Source organism: Beta vulgaris, chromosome 2 (assembly GCF_026745355.1).
Source record: "Beta vulgaris subsp. vulgaris cultivar EL10 chromosome 2, EL10.2, whole genome shotgun sequence".
NCBI classification, from domain to species: domain Eukaryota; kingdom Viridiplantae; phylum Streptophyta; class Magnoliopsida; order Caryophyllales; family Amaranthaceae; genus Beta; species Beta vulgaris.
Genome location: NC_079203.1, coordinates 8,473,124 through 8,495,968, shown reverse-complemented (window position 1 = coordinate 8,495,968; position 22,845 = coordinate 8,473,124). Strand labels below are relative to the sequence as shown.

At 38.0% G+C, this 22,845-nt stretch overlaps 1 protein-coding gene and 2 pseudogenes across 2 annotated transcripts; 1 reads left to right on the top strand and 2 right to left on the bottom strand.

The window, feature by feature from the left end:
• Positions 1 to 441: 441 nt before the first annotated feature.
• On the bottom strand, positions 442 to 541 carry LOC125495280 (small nucleolar RNA R71; annotated as a pseudogene).
• Positions 542 to 9,883: 9,342 nt separating this feature from the next.
• LOC104887445 (uncharacterized) lies at positions 9,884 to 15,562 on the top strand. 2 transcript variants are annotated; one of them, XM_048638266.2, is made up of 2 exons: positions 9,884 to 12,620; positions 14,421 to 15,562. In XM_048638266.2, exons 1-2 carry the CDS (start codon positions 11,650 to 11,652, stop codon positions 14,437 to 14,439), a joined length of 990 nt encoding a protein of 329 aa, XP_048494223.1. In that variant the 5' UTR covers positions 9,884 to 11,649; the 3' UTR covers positions 14,440 to 15,562. The 2 variants fall into 2 exon arrangements, with proteins under 2 accessions (XP_048494223.1, XP_048494224.1); XM_048638267.2 differs by having other exon boundaries at positions 14,424 to 15,560.
• LOC125495301 (small nucleolar RNA R71) lies at positions 12,269 to 12,368 on the bottom strand (annotated as a pseudogene).
• Positions 15,563 to 22,845: the final 7,283 nt, after the last annotated feature.

The window sequence follows — 22,845 nt, the reverse complement described above, 5'->3', positions numbered from 1 at the left end:
ACAAATACATAGTAATAACTAAATGGGTTCTAAAGCAAAATATTTCCATAGTAAAAATATACTACTATTATAAATATTAAAGTAACCAAATTAGCATATATAAGTAGTAGTAGAATCAAGTAAGTAATTTATTTGCATAATTTTCCATATTTTAAATCAACTTTATTACATAAGTAACTTAACTCTTAAAACGTTAAATAACAATAAGAAAACCTATTATAAGTCTCAGAACTTATACAAAAGAGTAATAAAACAGGCAGAAATCATATATAAAATAGAGCCTTATCAACTACATTCGCCTAAGTCTCTTCAAATTCTCTTTAGCCGGCAAAGCAAAGCAATGGTTGAAGAAACTTGAGAATGACTCTTTGGTTACATGGGCTCAAGTCACTCAAGCTTTCATTGGCAAATACTTTCCTCCGGATAAGACAGACGATATGCGCTCTCAAATTATGACATTCAAGCAAGAGAGTGATGAAACATTACAAGAAGCTTGGGAGAGGTTCAAAGAGTTATTGAGGATATGCCCTCATCATGGTTTCAATGAAGGTTTTACACTCCATTGTTTCTACCATGGTCTCATAAAAGCCTCTAAGACAAGTCTTGATGCGGGTGCCGGTGGTCCAATCATGAAGAAGCCTCTAGCGGGTATATCCGATATTATTGATGATGTGGTGCAAAATGATTCGGATTGGGTACATGATCGCAATGAACGAAGGGGTGGAAGGTACGATGTGGAGCCCATCAATATGCTCTCTACAAAGCTTGATGCCTTGGTCACTCAATTACAAAGGTCAAATATGCTTTCCTCTTCCTCTTCTACATCTCATCCCCTCCCAAATCTCCTAATGCACCCATGCATGCTCATAATGTCTCACATGTCAATTCTATGCCGATGGATATTATGTTTTGTGATTTGTGTGGTTCATATGAACCTTATGCTAATAAATGCTATTTGATTGAGACCTCATCTCCTACTTCCCCTCAAATGGAACAAATGAATGCCTTTCAAAACTATTCCAATCCTAGAAGGGACCCCTACTCTAATACTTTTAACCCGGGTTGGAAAGATAATCCTAACTTTATTTATCGGGGAAACCAAGGGCAAGGACCTAGCAACCACTACTACCAAAATCAAGGCCAAGCCCCTTCCCACATGCATAACCAAAGACCCCCGGGTAACTACCAAAGTAATAGACCTCCCTTCAATCCACCTCCCGGTTTCCAACCTAAGCAACCCCCTCCTGAAAAGTCTAACATGAAGTTGATGATGGAAACTTTTATGGCCCAACAAAGTGAAGCAATGAAACAAGTAGCTCAATTGTCACAAAAAGTGGATTCCCTTAGCACTCACAACAAGATGCTAGAGACCCAAGTTGCCCAATTAGCTACTTCTTTTCCTAGAAATTTCGGATCTTTGCCTAGCCAAGGAGTGCCACCTAAAGACCAATGCAATGCCATAGTTACTAGGAGTGGAAAACAACTTGGGGAGGTGGTGGATACAAGAGTTGAGAAAGAGCATGAAATTGAAAGTGAAAATGAAAAAGCCATTGATATTGAAGATGATACAAGCCCCAAGGCTAGTGAAAAGGGCAAGAACTTAGAAGAGAACCTTAGGATTGTTGAGGAAGCCAAGAGTTACCTCCACCCTACACACCTAAGCTTCCCTTTCCCTCTAGGTTTGCCGGTTCAAAGCTTGATGATCAATTTGCCAAGTTCCTTGATGTCTTGAAGAAGCTCTACATTAACATCCCTTTCACCGAAGCCATTAAGCAAATGCCTACCTATGCCAAGTTTTTGAAAGATGTTTTGAGCAAAAAGAGGGCCTTAGATTGTGTGGAAACCATTAATCTCATGGAAAATTATAGTACAATCATCCAAAATAAGTTACCCACCAACCTTAAGGACCCCGGAAGCTTTTCCATCCCTTGTGCTATAGGAGACATGGTTATTGACAAGGCTTTGTGTGATTTAGGTGCTAGTGTGAGTCTTATGCCCTACTCGGTTTGCAAGAGATTGAACCTAGGAGACCTTAAACCTACTCATATCTCCCTTCAATTGGCCGATAGATTGGTAAAAATGCCTATTGGAAAGCTTGAAGATATCCCTCTTAGGGTTGGGAAGTTCTACATTCCCGTTGACTTTGTTGTCTTAGAAATGGAAGATGACCCTAATGTGCCAATAATTTTGGGTAGACCATTTCTAGCTACGGCGGGGGCTATCATTGATGTGAAAAATGGCAAGCTAACTTTTGAGGTAGGTGATGAACATGTAGCTTTTAGCTTCACTCAAATTATGAAATGCCCTTATTATATGGATGATTGCATGCGAATTGATATACTTGAACATGTTATCCATGAAAGTCGGAACATGCATTTGCATAATACTCATGATCCTCTTGAGTTTGCTTTGTTGAATGTCAAGGACTATGATGAAGAAAAAGTGTTACATATGGTTCAAGCTTTGGATGTGATGGAACATAAGAGTTTGAATACTCAAGGTGAAGACTTGGAGAATGAATCCACCAAGGAGGTACATAAACTTGATCTTAAACCCCTCCCTCATCTCAAATATGTGTTCTTGGATGAATCTAGTCCGGTTATTGTTAATGCTAACCTCAATGATGATCAACTCTCAAAACTCCTCACGGTTTTAAGAGCTCACAAAAAATCCATTGGGTATAGCATTGATGATCTAAAAGGGATAAGCCCGGACTTTTGCATGCATCGCATTGCCCTTGAGGAGGGTCACAAGCCTTCTATTGAGGCTCAATGAAGGTTGAACCCCAATATGAAGGAAGTGGTGAAGAAAGAGGTCATGAAACTACTTGATGCGGGGATCATTTACCCCATTTCAGATAGTAAATGGGTTTCCCCGGTTCAAGTAGTTCCTAAGAAAGGTGGAACAACGGTTGTTAAAAATGATTCAAATGAGTTGATTCCAACCCGAGTTGTTACCGGGTGGCGTATGTGCATTGACTATAGGAGACTAAATACCGCCACCCGGAAAGACCACTTCCCTCTTCCCTTCACAGATCAAATGTTGGAACGTTTAGCCAAGCACAAATTCTTTTGCTACCTTGATGGATACTCCGGATTTTTCCAAATCCCAATCCATCCGGACGACCAAGAGAAAACTACTTTCACATGCCCTTTTGGTACCTTCGCATATCGAAGGATGCCTTTTGGGTTATGTAATGCTCCGGCTACGTTTCAACGGTGTATGATGGCCATATTTTCTGAATTTCTTGAGAACATAATGGAAGTCTTCATGGATGACTTTAGTGTTTATGGTCAAGACTATGATTCATGTTTGGCTCACCTTGCACAAGTTTAAAAAAGATGTGAAGAAGTTAATTTGGTGTTGAATTGGGAAAAGTGTCATTTCATGGTACAAGAAGGTGTTGTTTTGGGTCATGTTATTTCCCAAAGGGGTATTCAAGTTGACAAGGCGAAAGTTGAGGTTATTGAGACCTTCCCCCTCCCACAAATGTCAAAGGGGTGCGGAGTTTTCTTGGTCATGCAGGGTTTTACCGCCGTTTTATCAAGGATTTCTCCAAGATTGCCAAACCTCTTACTCATCTCCTTGTCAAGGATGCCCCATTCTTGTTTACTGATGATTGTCTTGAAGCTTTTTGCAAGATTAAACAAGCAATTGTCTCGGATCCAATTATTCAACCTCCGAATTGGGACTTGCCATTTGAGATCATGTGTGATGCGAGCGACAATGCCATAGGGGCGGTTTTGGGACAAAGAAGTGACAAAGCCCTTCATGCCATCTACTACACTAGCAAGACTCTTGATGGGGCACAAGTGAACTATGCCACCACCGAGAAAGAGCTTCTTGCCATAGTGTATGCCTTGGAAAAATTTCGTCCCTACCTCCTTGGCTCAAAAGTAGTGGTGTACACCGACCATTCGGCTCTCAAGAATCTTCTAACCAAGAAGGAAGCCAAGCCTCGCCTTATCCGTTGGATACTACTTTTGCAAGAATTTGATTTGGAAATCCGGGATAAGAAGGGGGCCGAAAACTTAGTGGCCGATCATTTATCAAGACTTCGAGTTGAAAAGGGAGTGGGAAATGTTTTTGACCCTCCTATTGATGATTCATTTCCGGATGACCACTTGTTTTCCATTGAGAGTAAGAAGCTTCCTTGGTATGCGGATCTTGTAAACTATCTTGCTTGTAGTGTTTTTCCCCCGAATTCTACAACTCAACAAAAAAGGAAATTGAAGCATGATGCTAAGAGATACATATGGGATGAGCCTATCTTGTATAAAAGAGGGGTGGATGGCCTCCTTAGAAGATGTGTGCCGGATGAGGAGGTGTCTAGTGTCCTCCAAATGTGTCATTCCTCACCATGTGGAGGTCACATGAGTGCTAACAAAACGGTAGCTAAGATCCTTCAAAGTGGATTCTTTTGGCCCACACTATTCAAGGATGCTTGGGTCCATGTTAAGACTTGTGATAGGTGTCAACGCACTGGAAATATTTCACGAAGAGATGAAATGCCTCAAAACCCCATACTTGAGTTAGAAGTCTTTGATGTTTGGGCCATAGACTTTATGGGGCCATTTCCTTCTTCATATGGCAACAAATACATCTTGGTGGCGGTTGATTATGTGTCCAAATGGATTGAAGCTATAGCATCCCCAACCAATGATGCCAAAGTGGTGATGAAGTTGTTTAAAAAGACTATTCTCCCCCGATTTGGAGTTCCTAGGGCCATAATTAGTGATGGTGGTTCCCACTTTGCGCTTTTGGCCAAGTATGGGGTGCACCACAAGGTGGGTTTGTCATACCATCCCCAAACTAGTGGTCAAGCGGAAATTTCTAACCGTGAATTGAAGCTCATTCTTGAGAAAACCGTTGAGAGGCATAGGAAAGATTGGTCTATTAAGTTGGACGATGCCTTGTGGGCCTATAGGACGGCTTTCAAAACTCCTATAGGTACCACTCCCTACAAATTGGTGTATGGAAAATCTTGCCACTTACCGGTTGAGATGGAGCATAGGGCGCTATGGGCAATCAAGACTCTCAACTTTGATTTGGCTAGTGCGGGTGAAAAACGTCTATTGGAATTGCATGAGTTAGAAGAGTTAAGGATGAATGCTTATGATTGCGCTAGTGTCTACAAAGCAAGAACCAAGGATTGGCATGACAAACATATCAACAAGAAAGAATTTCATGAAGGCGACAAGGTATTACTCTACAATTCAAGATTGAAGCTTTTTCCGGGCAAACTCAAGTCTAGATGGAGTGGCCCTTTTGAGGTGAAAAAGGTTTTTCCACATGGTACGGTTGAGGTTTGTGGCAAGGACTTGGAATCTTTCAAAGTGAATGGCCAACGCCTCAAGATCTACTATGAGCGTGACACACTTGGAAAAGTCTTATCCCTTGAACTCAAGGAGTTCACGTCTCCACCATCCACTTGATTGCAAGGTAAAGTCAAGCTAATGACTTAAAACTAAGCGCTTACGGGAGGTAACCCGAATTCTTTCCCTTTTTCATTTCACTATTTATTTCTTTCTTTTTCGAGCATCTTCATGTCTTTATTAGTTTTTATGCACTAACCTTTTTGTGTTATATTTCTTACCAAAAAAAAAAAAAAAAAAAAAATTCAAAAACGCTGCACAAAAAAAAAAAAAGGAGCGGGCGCTCCTTGAAAAAAAAAATAAAAAAATTTGGGTCTGTAGAAAACAGAAGGTAGGCAGAGAAGTTGGAGCTCCCAAGGAGCTCTCAAAGAGCGAGCGCTCAAGGAGGAGCGGGGGCGCATACTTAGAAAGGAGCGGGCGCTCCTTACAAAAAAAACCCTGCAAAATATAAAAACAGAAGGTGGCAGAAAAGTTAGAGCGCCCCAAGAGCTCCCAAAGAGTGAGCGCTCTCAAAGGAGCGAGCGCTCTCAAAGGAGCGGGCGCTCCTGAATCCGAAGGAGCCGGCGCTCCTTACAAAAAAACCTGCAGTTTGACAAAAACAGAAGCAAGGCAGAAAAGTTGGAGCGCTCAAGGAGCGACCAAGGAGCGGGCGCTCTTTGGCCCAGCAACTTAGGAGCGGGCGCTCCTTATTTACACGGAGCGGGCGCTCCCTTCATTTTTTCCGCCCCTTCTAACTTTTTTCGGTCTCTCTCTCCTCTCATTTCCTTTCTTCCATCTCAAACCCTAACATTTTCTCCCTTCTCTCTCCTTCCTCCTACCTTCTAATCTCTCCCAACTCCATTAAAATCACAATCTCCTCCATTTTTCTTCATCTCTTCTCTTCAAATACATCTTCTACTTTCTTTTTCTCCACAAAAATCTCACACATCTCCCACAAACTCTTCTCTCACTCGCAATTTGGGTTTTGCTTGAAGAAATTGGGCACATATCAAGATTTGGAGTACATTTGTCAACTACATTCAAGTAAAATCATTCTCTTCCTTCTTCTTTTCTTATTTTTCGCATTTTATTTTTATTTTTCTGTTTTTTTTAGTTTTTCTCTTTTATTTTACTTCTACATAGTTAGTTTCTTTTTCTTTTTGCTTGTGATTGTGGGATTAGCTGGTTTTAGATAGTTTTTTTTTATTTCTTAGGTTTTTGTAACTTTTGTGATTTTTGTGATTTTTTGTGTTTTTTGTGTTTTTGTGATTTGTGTGTTCTTGTGTGTAATTTCCTTTTTAGTTTTATTTCATAGTTTATGTTGTGATTGTTGGAATTGTTATTAAGAAGCACCTTTGGGACCTCCCTAGGATCATTTGAGTTGTTGGAATTTTGTTGGTGGATATAGAGATTTTGACTTTGTTGAAATTTGGAGATTGCATTGTTTATTTGTGATTGTTTAAGTGTGTGCATAGTGGTTGAGCATTCTCTTTAAACTCCACAACATGACTTCACGCACTAAGAAAAATAAAAACCTCATAAATGCCAATCCCTCCCCAAATGACTCTATCCATATTCCTAACCTTCGGTTTGACCCCGATTCTAATCATAAAAAGGTTTATGACATGCTCAAACACCGAAAAATTAACCCAACCAAATTCTATCATGGCCCTACGCTAGAGGCACTTGGCATTCGCCAAGATGTTATAGCGTGCCTAACGGACCTAGGTTGGAATCGTTTTTCATCTATGCATGCCTTAACATATGAGCGGGTCACCCTTGAGTTCCTCGCCTCCCTTGAGCGAACTCTAAACGGGGAGGAAGAATTTGACATTTCATTCCAACTCTTCAACACTAAATTTCGAATGACCCTAGCGGAGTTGAATGGGGTTTTTGGTTGGCCCTCGGAGGCGAGAATTTATCACCCTCACCTCCAAAACTTTCCCAACTACAACCAAGAAGCCTTTTGGAGGCTCATTTCGCGCCTTTCCAACTTTCAATCTCGGTCCGTCTCCTCTATGGCCATTGTCTCTTCTATCCTTCGGTACACCCATCGACTTCTCGTTAAATGTGTTTTTACTAAGCAAGAGCTTAGTAAAATGACCAAGGAAGACCTCATCGTTCTTTATATGGACACCGAGACCCCCGACCGCTTAGGGGGTATGCTAAACTCGGGTTTTCACTTCTTAGAACGATATGTAGAGATCAAAAAGGGGGAACTCTATAAGGGAGACATAAACATTGGTGGCATGATTTCCTTGATAGCCATCAACAAGGGTTTTGGGGAGCATCTAAAGCAACTCAAGGCCATTGATAATAACCCTTTCCTTGACCTTGATGCCTTGCAACGGATGCAATAGATCCGTCCTACCCATGACCCGGAACGTTGGAGTTGGTTTGTTAAGGGTCACCACCATTGTTTTCTCCCCAACCCTGAGGCCACTAGGATCGACCGAGAGGCTAGAAATGTTTGGGATGTAGCTAGTGAGCCCGAAAATGAAGATCCCCCACCCCGTGTCGAGCATGTTGTCCCCCCTCCCCACGGTTGCTCCACTACACAACTTTCTTCCTCCTCTTCTTCCTTCGATCTTGAACATGCCATTACATCTCTGTCCCTCACTCAAAATCGTATGCTTTCTATGATGGAAGGCATACGGAGTGACTATGATGGCATGATGGTGCAAACCAACCAAATCTACAACTACCATGTAGAACGCGGTGATTTTGCACCATACATGAATTACCCCCATTGGCCCCCTCAACATGGGCCGGTCCATGGTTGGCAAAACAACCAACCCACCTACCCCTACCACCCCCACCGTGATCCACCTTATGATTATAGGGAACCCGGTGGCACAAACCCGGTTGGTGATCCCAGCTATCCTTTTGTGCCTCCTCCCGATAACGGTGGTGGTAATAGTAGTAGTGGTATTCCCCCACCCCCTTACTATGGGTACCCTCCCGGATACTCCGGCGGTTGGGACCCTCATCCGATGCCTCCCTATGGCAACTATGGCGATCCTCGCCCGCGGATGGACTAGACCCATGGTCTAGTCATTGCCCTTCCCCCCGTCCCTCATTGTTTGTTTATGTTTTATGCACTAGGGACTAGTGCAAATGCTAAGCTTGGGGGGGTGTTTTGATTTGAATTTGAATTAAGGGATTTGTATGCATGAGGGGTGGTGGTGAATAGTTTGGGGGGTAGTCAAGTTTTGAAGGAGTGGTCTTGTTGAGGAAATAGGAAGATTAGTGGTAGTGAGGTGGGTGATCTATGCTTCTTGGTTTGTATGAAAGTTGTCCCACCAAGAGACAATGGATTGTTAACAATGATACGTACATATTTTTATTTTTGTCAAACTAACAATTTATTGTCTCTTTGATCCTTCTAATGATGATTCAACAATCCTTCATGGTAAGCTTCTCCCACTTCTATCTTGTAAATAGTTTAAATTGCTTTCATAGACTAGTTGCTTGAAAAACATTTGCATAAAAACAAAAACAAATCAAAAAAATAAAAAAAAAGGAAAAAAAATAGAAAAAAATTTGGTTCTTGCCCAAGAATAACTTTCGAGAATGAGTCATTTGGTTCCCTCTCTTTGAAGTTAGAGTGCATGAATAGAGGTTTGCTCTAGAAGAATGTGGGCATGGGTTAAGTCATCTAGGAATTGCTTAATCATGATTGCATTAGAGTATACTAAATGAAGCTAATGAACGCTCAATTGCTCGTCTAGTCTTGAATTTTGACTAAGTTGCTCATGCTTGGGTATTCTTGCTTCTACTTTGCGGTCCCATGTGTCCTTGAATGCACTCCTTGTGTCCCGAAATAAAACTCTACAAGAAACTTAAGCTTAATTTTTGTCATTTGTAATAAGTGGCACAAAAGCCACAAGTGCTTATAGTCTTCTATGCAAAGTTAGTCTCATATTTGTGTAATGAAGTCCCATAATAAGGGAACAAAAGAAAAAGCCAAAAACAGTTAAAAAAGGCGTGAAAAAGAAAAAAAAAGTGCAAAATGAAAAGCACAAAAAGAATAGAAAAGTTCAATAAAAGAGGTCAATTTGTGGATGCCTCCCACACTTAGTTTCTTTTTCTTAAGTTTTGAGTAGAGTGGAGTCTAAGGCTCAATTGCGTGTTTAAGGAAAGTGGACTAGCATTTGGAATATTTTTGCCTTTGAAGAGCCCTTGTCTTTAGAATAGTTAGAAGTGTCTCTAATGAGCTAGTAACAAGCCTAAGAAAGTGTCCTAATTGCAATCTTGTTTAGTCTTTTCCTCCACCATAACCTTTGAGCACATTTGGAATGAAATGATCTTAAAAATTTGCTCTTTGTTCTTTGATTGTGGACCATTTTCTCATTACTCGATTTGGGCGAAACCGTAAAAAGTACTTTGGTTTTTTATAGCTCTTTATCATGTATCCCTTGCCCTCTCTTACATGTATCCCTTCTCTAGTTGATTGCTTCAGGACAAGCAATTGGCAAGCTTGGGGGAATTTTGATGAGTGAGAATTTGGTCTCACTCATATGCATATTTTGGTAAGATTTACATGATAATTTTGAATCCAAATGCACTTTTTTCCCTTAATTTCATCATTTTTCATCCTCTAACGATGCATGCTAGGTAGATGAAATTTCATGGTTCTTTCCCCTCTCCTTTGACCACTAACTATTGTTGATGTGTTTGTTTATGAGGAAAAAGGCAAAAAGGAAAACGGAGCGGGCGCTCCTTGTAAAAGAGGAGCGGGTGCTCCTGCACGTCCCCGTACATGACAAAGCAAACCAGAAAGTTGGAGCTAGGAGGGAGCTACCAAGGAGCTGGAGCTCCTAGCATGAGGAGCAAAGGAGCGGGAGCTCTCAAGGAAACAGGAGCGGGAGCTCCTTTATGCATTGAGGATGGCAAAGGAGGGCAGAAACTTTGGAGCTACCAAGGAGCTCCCATTGAGCAAGCGCTCCTTGGAGCACATTATACAAGGAGCGGGCGCTCCTTTATATTGAGGAGCGCGCTCCTCACCTGCTGGGCAGCCACTTTTGTTGGTAGAAACTTTGGAGCGACCCAGGAGCTACCAAAGAGCTCCCGCTCCATCGCCTCATTTTGTTAGGAGCGGGCGCTCCTGTTTTACAAGGAGCGGGCGCTCCTTGTTATTTTCGCGATATTTTTATGTTAAATGCTGATTTTAGCCTCGTTTTTGTGGGGATATAAATACCTTTTTCACTTAATGACGAATTAACTTTAATTCCAGTAAATCATTTTTAGAGAGTTCTTAGCTTAATCTAGTGAGAGAAAGTAAGGTTCTAGAGAGAGAAAGTAGATTTCCATGGTTTTGTAGCTTGGATTATGACAAAAATTATGGTTTTTATGCAAGATCTTTATTTCTTCTTCATGGTTTAAGTAATATCTCCTCTTCTCTCTACTTCTTATACTCTTATCTTTTTGTTTATTTAAGTTTTGTCTAAAATTAGTTTAACCCATGTTTAGATTTTAGTTTTTATCTTAATCTTGATTTAGTTGGTGTGTTGATTGTTTAGTTGTTCATGTTTGATTCATTTTCTCCTTCTATTAGTATTATTATGATGACTATAATGATTATTGAGTAGTTAATTAGTTGGGGATTGGGGTGAAAACCCAACCATGATTGATTTTGGTATTTGAATAAGAAGATAGGGGTTCTTTGGGTTTCTTAATTGATCAATAGCATAACTATTATCTACTTGCATTCTAGAATTAGGATTTTTGTTGATTTATGCTTTAGTCAAGTTGAGAGAGGAGAGTAGAGTTGATGTTTATGTTATTTTCTTACTTAATTGCTCATGAGAGTGAGAATTGAGTGAGGGTTTGTTATTTGATCCTTCCCCCTACACTTCGCATTTCTTACTTCCTAAATCATGATTGGATGGTGTTTATCCCCTTCTCCCAATATTTTTATCAATCAATTTCTTGTCTAATCATTTAGCATTTTCTTAAGACCTTAGTTGATTACTTAATCTAGTTCTTAGTTTAACAAACCAAACCTTTTGCTAAATCTTCGTCTTAGCTTGCAACAATTAGCAACATTAGTGTTCTTCTTGCTATTCCATGCGGATTCGACCCTTACTTATCACTTTACTTAGTCTAGTGATTTAGTTAGGTTTGTTTGATTTTAGGAAGCTAGTGACGACCTAGTTTTTCCTTTATCAAAATGGCGCCGTTGCCGGGGAATAACGTCTAGCATTAAAACGTTGTAAAGTTGTGTGAGTCTAATATTTTCATTTCATCTTGTTGCTTGTTGTCTTGTTATTGCTAACTCTTTGCTTAGCTTTGTATGCCAAGTGGACGTGCCTTTCCTTTGACTCCATATAATCCAGAGTTGGAGAGGACAGTCAAGGCCATACGACGAGGGCTTAGAGCCGCACGACGAACCCAACAAGCATCATCTTCCACTCCGGTCAATATTGAGGACTTTGTACACGAAGAAGAAGTTACCACTCCAAGATCTTCTCAAGGAAGTTCTCCTCACTCTTCTAGATCGTCAAGTCCTACTACTAGTGATCGCTCAATGGCGGATCCCCCTAGATACTTGAGAAGCTATGGTGTTTCGGGTCCTTTTGAGTCAAGAAGCGCCATAACTCAACCCACTACCCAAGCCAATGACTTTGAGCTTCGCCCCGCTTTGATTGGCTTGATAGAAAGGAATCAATTTTGTGGAGCAAAGGATGAGGATCCACAAGCTCATTTGCAAACATTCACGGACTATTGTTCTACGGTCAAACACAATGGTGTCTCTCAAGACTACATTCGCCTAAGTCTCTTCAAATTCTCTTTAGCCGGCAAAGCAAAGCAATGGTTGAAGAAACTTGAGAATGACTCTTTGGTTACATGGGCTCAAGTCACTCAAGCTTTCATTGGCAAATACTTTCCTTCGGATAAGACCGCCGATATGCGCTCTCAAATTATGACATTCAAGCAAGAGAGTGATGAAACATTACAAGAAGCTTGGGAGAGGTTCACAGAGTTATTGAGGATATGCCCTCATCATGGTTTGAATGAAGGTCTTACACTCCATTGTTTCTACCATGGTCTCACAAAAGCCTCTAAGACAAGTCTTGATGCGGGTGCCGGTGGTCCAATCCTGAAGAAGCCTCTAGCGGGTATATCCGATATTATTGATGATGTGGTGCAAAATGATTCGTATTGGGGTCATGATCGCAATGAACGAAGGGGTGGAAGGTACGATGTGGAGCCCATCAATATGCTCTCTACAAAGCTTGATGCCTTGGTCACTCAATTACAAAGGTCAAATATGCTTTCCTCTTCCTCTTCTACATCTCATCCCCTTCCCAAATCTCCTAATGCACCCATGCATGCTCATAATGTCTCACATGTCAATTCTATGCCGATGGATATTATGTTTTGTGATTTGTGTGGTTCATATGAACATTGTGCTGTGGAGTTCAAGGAACTTGTCATATACAACCAGAACTCATCTAGTCCTATCAGTATTATTGAGTATACATCAATACACTAGTAGAACAAATGGTATTTGCTGCGGTGATATTGCTGCGGTTTTACCTATACGCAGCAATATAACACGCAAAAAGAAAAGAAAAACTGAAAATAACAATATTGCTGCGGTTCCCGCCCAAAACCGCAGCAATATTGTTCAACAGATACATTTTTAAAAATTAAAGGGGCCTGGAGAGACTAATATCGCTGCGATTTTGGGCGGGAAACCGCATCAATATAATAAAAAATATTTTTAAAATATATTGCTGCGATTTCCCGCCCAAAACCGCAGCAATATTGTCTGCTCTAAAAAAAATGGACGCGGCCCAATTAGGGTTTATTTGTTCTTCCTTTACAACTCCTCCAGCTGTTTTTTCTAAACCTTCACTTTCTCTCCTCTCTCTCTCCTCACTCTCTCCCTCTCTCTCCTCATATCTGGTTCTTTGTCATTTTTTGTTCTTCGTTTTCATTTTCGGTCGTCATATCTGGTTTGTAGAACTCCTCCAACCGTTTATTTCTTCTTCGTCGTTCGTCATTTTTTGTTCTTCGTCGTCATATCTGGTTCGTTCGTTCTCTCTCTCTCCTTCTCTCTCCTCATATCTGGTTCGTCATTTTTTGTTCTTCGTTTTCGTTTTCGATCGTCATATGAGGTTCGTACAACTCCTCCAGCCGTTCATTTCTTCTTCGTCGTCATATCTGGTTCGTTCGTACAACAATTTTTTCTTCTTCGTCGTCACATCAACAATTGAGTCTTCGTTCGTTTTCGTTCGTACAACAATTGATGAATAGCGAAGCTGATATGCATTCGTTCGAGCCACGATTTTTCATATGCGTTCGTCGTTCGAGCTTCTTCATATGAAACCAGTCGTTCGTCGTTCTTCATATGCGTTCGTTCGAGCCACGATTTTTCAGATCTGGTTCATTTGAGCTCGACTCTGGATTTCGGCTTGGTTGCTAAGATGATATCTGTGCTCCTTATAATGTAGCTGGATGTGATTATTTTCTACTAGAAAGTCATAATTTTTTTTTCGTGTAATTTTTATTTTCGCCAGATCTGTATTTTATGTGTAATTTTTTTTGTAATTCGTCTTTTATTTCTGTTTTGTTTAATTACCGGATCTAGATTTTTTTAGTTATTTCATATTCTTTCTTTTTGTCAACTTTGTTGTTGATTATAAGATTCTGTGAATTAGGTGATGGTGGATGGATTAATTGCCTGATTTTAATTCAAATTTGATAGCAAAATGCAAAAAGAAATTTTTTTTTTTGTTACCAAGACCTATTGCTGCGGTTTTTGGGCCAAAACCGCAGCAATAGTTTAACATATTGCTGCGGTTTTGGCCCAAAACCGCAGCAATACTCTCTGTTAAATATATAATAGATAAAAATATTATTCCGGTTTGGCCTAAAAACCGCAGCAATATTTGTAGATATTGCTGCGGTTTAAAACCGCAGCAATATAATTAATACCTATTGCTGCCCCCTTAATTGCTGCGCGCCCAAAACCGCAGCAATAGGGCACTTTTTAACCGCAACAAATAACATTTATTCTACTAGTGATATTGGGCTCAAGTATTTGTTCTACCTCAGCAGGTGCTCAAGAAGATAACACAAATATGTATAGCTCTCTTGTGGAGTGGGCAATACTTCACACTCGAAGCAGGGTACATGGCATGGGAGAAAGTTTGCACTCCTAAGAATCAAGAAGGTCTAGGTTTCAGAGATGTGAATAAGTGGAACCTTGCCTGTCTTGGCAAGTATGTCTGGGTTATCTCTACAAAACAGGATAGTGTATGGCTTAAATGGATTCACTCAGTTTATCTAAGAGGGGATGATTGGTGGATATATAGACCTAGAGCAAACTCAAGCTGGTACTGGAGGAAAATTTGTCAAGTGAAGGAACAACTAAAACAAAGCTTTAGTGAAGCTGATTTGAAAAATATGATACAATACTCAGTCAGAAAGGTATATGATAAACTGGTTGGAGAACAACCAAGAGTTTACTGGGATAGAATAGTTTGGAATAGGCTGAATCTTCCCAAACATAGATTAATAACTTGGTTGGCTTTTTAGGAGAGACTACAAACTACAGCAAGGTTAGCAGCCATTGGTATCCGCAATCATGATAACTGCCTTCTGTGTGCACTGCAGAGAGAGGATCACCAGCATCTCTTCTTTAGTTGTCCATTTAGCAATGCATGTCTTATGGTTTTAATGGAGTGGATGAGATTTACTACCTCAACAACTAACTTGAAGCTTCTGATCAGGTGGATACAGAACAACAGAAGATCCAAATTTCAGAAACAAGTCACGTTTGCTAGACTTGCTGGTCTTGTATATATAATATGGCAGAGTAGAAATAAGGTATATTGGGAGTTATGTGCTCCTAGTGTAGATTCTACTTGTAAGCAACTGAAAAATGTTGTGAAAACTAGAGTGAGAGTTGTTTTACCACAAAAGATCACTAGGAAGGATCAAGATTGCTTCCTTAGCCTTCAACTTGCTATAGTTTAGTGAGTTAGTACTTGAGCTTATTCAAGAGTAAGGGGGTCCAACCTAGTTGGTTTGCCTTCTCTTGTTAGCTTGGATTATTATAGAATGTGTTGTAAGCTGCTGCTTTGTTTGTGCTTTTCCTTGGGTTGGAGATCCAACCTGGTTGGTTCGCCTTCCCTTAGTTTAGCTTTGGTTATAAAATTGTGGTTATATATATACAACTCTCACTTGCTTAGCAAAAAAAAAAAGCTTATTTGTTGTTTGGTTATTTTAGATTTTTGGATCCAATCACCCTCAATCCAGGCCAATCCCAAAATCTAAAATTTTAGAAAAACTCAATCCGAATCAAATGTGAACATGGTTCAAGTCCCAATCTAAATTACTAATTCGATTCGGTTCAGATTGGATTGGATTTTTGTTTTTATCCGACCAACTTTCAACCCTAGTCGTCGTAGATTAATTCATATTAGGGTTCAACTTAAGTATAGATTATGGAACTACTCAAGCATAATTGGAATTAATAAACAAGCTAAAGAAGAATAATGAAAATTCTAAAGGTGATCAAGGTGAACCCAAACAGAAAATGGGTGGGTTTTGGGCACGATTTTTTTCCGACCCGATTTTTTGGGCAAAAGTTCCGGGCCACGGGGAACGTAGATTTGGAAAAACAGGCTAAATTTTGGTCTAACCTGAAAATGGCGCAAAAAACCCGCCAGGCCCAGCCATAATGGGCTTTGGCACGATTTTTTTTCCGAACCTTGGCCCAGCCCGCGACTTTGGCCCAAAACTGGCTACTTTTTTTGGCCAACGCCTGGTCCGACCCGGCCCATGACTACCTCTATAAAATTCATAATAGAAAACAAAGAGAAAAGAAGGAGAAAATATATACTTTAATTAATAGAAGCAATGTAGAGTCTTGGAGAACAATGAAGATTTATAAGTTTCTCTTTCTAACTTCTTTCTAGAAACCGTAAAAAATATATAAAAATTCCATCAAAAACTAATAAAGGAGTATTTATAGCTTCTCAAAATCGACAAAATAAGTCGTACGACGGATCAGACCAACACGAACTTGTTGACCTGGAACCATATCAACTATTATACGGACATAAGCTATTGCCTCCAAGAAATCAAGGCAACATGAACTTGTCAAAAGTGACACGGACGTGTTGGCTTGTAATGGTCATATCTGCAACTCAACTTCGAGCAGCTATAACTCTTGATCTGGAGCTTTATTTTACACATGTAATACGTCGTTGGAAAGACCTTGAAGTTTAATTTCCACCTAGTTGAAATAAGCTCGTTTTTATTTTTGTGTCAAAAATTATAAAAAAATCATTTTTGTGTCAAAGGTCATGATCAAAATAGTAAAGATATGTCATATTTCGCACAACTATGCAAATTCGTTTGTATCTTCTTCATTTCCAATCTGTTTTGAGCACATGATATATCATTTTGAAGATCATCCAAATTCCTTAATGATTATGTCCTTAAATAGGAGTATGAAATACTAAGATTACAACAAAAAACCAAACAACCAGTGGAAGTACCGTAGCTTATAAAAAGAAACCCCAATATGCACAAATGTAATGTAAATGCTCTAATACTACATGAAAATGGACCCTAATATGCAACTAAATGATGTATGTTAAAAATATGCGTGCACTTATCAATTCCCAACACTAATTACAAATTTGTACAATAGACCATCAATACGATGCATCTTTACAATAAATCAAAAAATTAAAATCAAACTTTAAACTCTCACTACGAAAGACTTATTGATCAAACTTTAAACTTTCACTAGAGGAGACAAAGAACACAATAATAGGACAAAAAGCCTCCAACAGAGAGAAAAGAGGATTATTATTAACAAAAACTAGAAAAAAATAACTGTATGAAAGTATACTACAAAAAGGCATAGAGAGACCCCCTAAAATTCTATTAGAGACCACCCAAGAGGCGGAATCTAGCTCAATGGTCTCTTTGTATAAGAGACCATTTTCTAGAGGTGATATTTTAGGTAAAAAAAAGAGATCAAATTTAAGATAAGTGATCACTTAGGTGCTGGTTCTACCAAGAAAGCACTTAGGCAAATAAGTGGTCTTTTTATTCCACCTTATAAAGAAATCATTTAGGCAAATAAGTGGTCTTTTTGTTCCACCTTATAAAAATTGTTGACAAAACCGACAAAATAAATCATACGACGGAGCAGACAATCTTGAAGGTAAGAAACAAAAAAGGTTGCAAGCAATGCAAGCACATTATTTTGGCATGGCATTTGGGTCGGTGATCAACCTTTAAAAACCCATTGTCCAAGACTCTTTCTCTTACTACCTTCCCCAGATGCTATGGTATCCTCATTAGGGTTTTGGGATGTTACTATTGGAGATGGATTTTATCTTGGTAGAGGGCTATAAGACCGCATGATATATTGGAGGAACAAGCTCTTATGGCTATACTCAACCGAGCTATCCTTTTCATGGATCCCCAAATTCTTTCATTTGGACTTTTCTTAAATCTAGAGAATTTTCTATCAAGTAATTCGCAATGTAACTAGCAAAAAATTTAGCTTGGGAGTGTAATATCAAAGGGTTGTGGCTGGACTCATTCCTTACCGGATCGAACTATTAACATGGTTTATTATCCTTGGCAAACTCAACGCTAAATTGAAACTCATCTCCCTGGGAATTATACCAAGCTCGGATCATTTGTGTATTCTTTGCAATGTATTTCCCTAAAATTATGATATTCTTATACTACAATGTAGTTTCTCATGGAACCTATGGTGTTAGTGGCTCAAAGCTTGGGGGCCGGGTTAAATTGGGTTGTTCCGACGTCCCTCCACCTTGCGTGAGACCTATGTTCAATGACTCTCTCCTTCTCATCGAGAATTCTTCAAAAAAATATGAGCCGTGGAATTTTTTCATTATGGCATGGACTATTTGGAAAGAGCAAAACTCTAGAATTTTTTCCAACACCTTCTCATCATTGACTCAATAGTCCACACCAAATTCTTTCCAAATAGTCCACATCATAACGAAAAAGTTTGGTCGACACTTCTAAAATATTTGGTAGTTTGTTCATTGCAATAGCTTCCGCCGTTAATGATTTTAACGATAATGTTCGTCGTTACTTTTTAACGATGAGATAAGAATGTGTCGTTACTTATCAACGACGATATACCAACTTGTCGTTAAATAATAATGACAAGATTTATATTCGTCGTTGTCTATTACACGTCCAACAATGTGTTGTCGTTATTAGATACTAAAGAATGGCAAACTTATAGGTAATAACAACCATATATATTGTCGTTAATAATATTATAACATCAAAGCAAATATAATAAATTTCGCATTCAACAACAAAAATTTCATCATTAATTGAATTAAAATCACTATCGAAAAACTCTCACATATTTGAGATATTGCAATAATATGAAATCAAATACAAAAATAGCATAAAAAAAATACAAAAAAGAAATGTATCTTTAATAGATAAATAAGATAAAATGTAACAACATATCTAAATTGAAAATTGATCTAATTACAAGTCAAAGATGATATTATTTAATTGTATCTAACAACTCCAATATAGTCTAGTTCTAGAGCATTAAAATAGTCCTCGTACTAAAAAGAAAATAAATATTCCAATCCAATCAGCATTTGACGAGCATTAAGCTTCTAATCTTCACACCCCTAAAAGAAAAATAGATATCAATCAGTACACTTAAAATGAAAGAAACTTCAACCTTCCTAACATAAATCATAAGTTACACTACAACAAACCTGATGTGCCTAACTCATTTTCTAGAGTGAAAGAAACTTTGAATTGATTCATCAACATAACTTGAAACTTTTTCATTTGTGCTTCCACTGAACCCATACAACTCTTAAGTTCTTTATTTTCATCTTGCATTTCTTCCATAAGAACTTCATTTTGTTTTTTGGTAGCATTTAGTTCAGCTTTAAGTTCTTCTCTACTAAGCTGTGGTCCATTTATATCTTTAAGTTTTAATCCTCCACCAAATCCCACAACCGATCTCCAGATCTAGATTAAAAAACCCGTTGTGTAACCTATACATATATATGAGAAAATAAAATACGTGTAAATGAATAGGTGTTAATCTAATAAATTCCTTAGCATCATGGGAGAGACTAATGTCATTGTATTGTGGATATAAATCTCTTAGCATATCAAACGTGTCATCTTGACTTTCATTATCTACTAAATTGTTATCACCATGAGCGGACACATGTTGAGGCTTATCCAACCTTTTCCCACGATGATACCAAAAGGTGTACCTTTTAACTATTCCATAAACTAAGAGATGATCTTGCACACTTTGTCACGATTTCCAGATTCTATATTAAGGCATTTGGAACAAGGTAGCGAATTTATGTGATACCCAACTTTTGAAAAGCAAAATCTAAAAAACTATTAACTCCGACTTTATTTATATGTTTCATCATTAATATAATCTTCGATGGCCATTCAATCTTTACTAGGAGTCATTTTTCTACAAGAAAAAAACATATTTATATTTATAAGATTGACTATAATATAGCTAAAAAGATGCAAAAAAAACCAATACACAATAATCAATATTACTTCTTAAAGTAAATAATCAATATTAATTACTTCTTAAATTAAATAATCAGTATTCCTTCTTAAAGTAAATAATCAATATTACTTCTCACTTTCTTAAACTACTGAGAAGCATACAATTTGCTTGTCTTAATTTTCAATAAGTACCTAATCACACGTTGAGAATAATGGACCACAAGCTCAAACTAAGACATAAAATACATACAATGTGGATTTGAGTGTCTCTGCTATAAAATTTGCGATCCGTCTCGTCATCAGTCATCAAATTATTTTCTTGTACGTTCTATTTTATTTTGAGATCATTTTTCTCCTATACAAGTGAATAGTGCTGGAGTAATGCCTATTATATTCTCAACATCACCATTAGCCCTTCCAGCTACACTTAGCACGCTTCACTAGTTTAAATGTCCTTAAGAAAGCTGTTGTTGCTTTGACCCCTGGAGGTAATACCTGGTCAACTCTGGGATGTTGACTGATTATATTGCTCAAACGTGGTGTTTAAGTTTTCAATAAGTAGATGGTGGACAGAGGTGTAGGATGAGTATCCTACACCTTGTCCAAAACTACGTCGTTTTGATGGTTTTAGGGGAGCCAAAATTTGGCAGGCTTTTGACAGTATTTATGAAAGTGGGCCAGCTCTTTCTCTCTCATCACTCACTCATTCCCTCCCTTTCTCTCTCATTTATTTTTCAAGAACCATTTCAATTCTCTCTCTCATTTATTTTGTTCTTCATTTATTTCTCCCTTATTTTCATTCATTTGTATTATAAATTTCCAAATGTTGATATTTGATTTTATTTTTGTTTTGCATTTTTAAAACTTTTTTTAATGTACAAATGCATATGGTTTGATTTACAATAATATACGAGTGTGCATTTGGGTATTTTCAGTGATCAAAGTAATGACCATCAGTGTACATTGTGATTTATCCTTATTTACGTTGGTTGCGGTACCTTTTTTTATTATTATTAGCTCCACCTACAGTTGCATGTACATGCACGTACCTAGCATGTACACTTTGTTGACATTCATGTACATTAACTGGGTTAACGTTACAATCATGTTGTTATGTGTTGACCTTTTGTTTTAATACTCGTATTGAGTTTTTTTTTGTTTTGTTTGTGTCTATATCACGTTGTACTTGATGTCTATTATTATTCATTGTGTGTTATTGACGATTTTATGGGGGGATGTCATTGTACATATTGATTTTGTTAATGAACAACCACGAAGCCAAGAATGTACAAAGAAATATAATATAATAGAATAAAAGTAACCGAATTCCTAAAGCTGATGTCAAGTGAGTAATTTGCAATCTTTGTACACTGGTGTGTTGATGTTTGTTCGCTAATGAAATTCAATATGTACAATTACAGTCCTATACCTCATAGTGCTCCAGGTGCCACAAAAAAAACTCAATATGGGTATTAAAACAAAAGGTCAATACATAACAACATGATTGTAACCCAGTTAATGTACATGAATGTCAACAAAGTGTACATGCAAGGTATGTGCATGTACATGCAACTGTATGTGGAGCTAATAATAAAAAAAGGTACCGCAACCAACGTAAATAAGGTAAATCACAATGTACACTGATGGTCATTACTTTGATCACTGAAAATAAGGATACATTATTGTTTGATTGAATGTTCACTGGATATGACTCAATGTACAATATTCTAGCAAGATTGTTCAATTATTAAGCCTGAATGTACAATGTTGTTATGACTGAATGTTCAAGTTATTTTATAGAGTGACTTTGTTCTGTGTACATTAAAGTTGCGTTAATGATCATTGTGTATGACTAAATATACATTAGCTTCACTAACATGCATGCATAACATATTCTATAGACACAAACAAAAAAAAAAAAAAACTCAATATGGGTACTAGATTAAAAGGTCAACACATAACAACATGATTGTAACCCAGTTAATGTACATGAATGTCAACAAAGTGTACATGCAAGGTACGTGCATGTACATGCAACTGTAGGTGGAGCTAATAATAAAAAAAAGGTTCCGCAACCAACGTAAATAAGGATAAATCACAATGTACACTGATGGTCAATACTTTGATCACTGAAAATCCCCAAATGTACACTCGTATATTATTGTACATCAAACCATATGCATTTGTACATTAAAAAAAGTTTTAAAAATGCAAAACAGAATATAAAATCAAATATCAACATTTGGAAATTTAAAATAGAAATGAATGAAAATAAGGGAGAAATAAATGAAGAACAAAATAAATGAGAGAGAGAATTGAAATGGTTCTTGAAAAATAAATGAGAGAGAAAGAGAGGAATGAGTGAGTGATGAGAGAGAAAGAGCTGTCCCACTTTCAAAAATTCTGCCAAAAGCCTGCCAAATTTTGGCCCTCCTAAAAGCATCAAAACTACGTAGTTTTGGCCAAGGTGTAGGATGCTCATCCTACACCTCGATGCAGAATCTAAATTGTGTTAAGTTTTGGGTATTGGTAGTTTGGTGCTTATATGAGTGGCTGAGATTCGAAAATTCGGACAAGGGAACCTGTTATAATTGAAGTCAGGTGTGACAACATGGTATATATGAAACTTATTCCTGGTTCTAATATATATACACACTCATATATTTACCTGTTATCTGATTCTGGTTGAATTATAAATCTAAATGTCGCTTTTAATTTATTGATTAAAATGGATTGTAATGGAAAGCAAGTCAAAAAGCAAATTGCATTTTGGGAAACTAATAAATAGATGGTTTTATTTGTAAAATTGATGATATGAAATTAGCAACTTGACCTTACAACCTCAGACTTCTATGTGGTAATATACTCCTCAAAGAAAAGGAAAGTAGTATAATGTTATGAATAATCTCCCTGCTATAGAGGTTTAGAATAGGAAAAGAATAAAAAGTTGCGACAA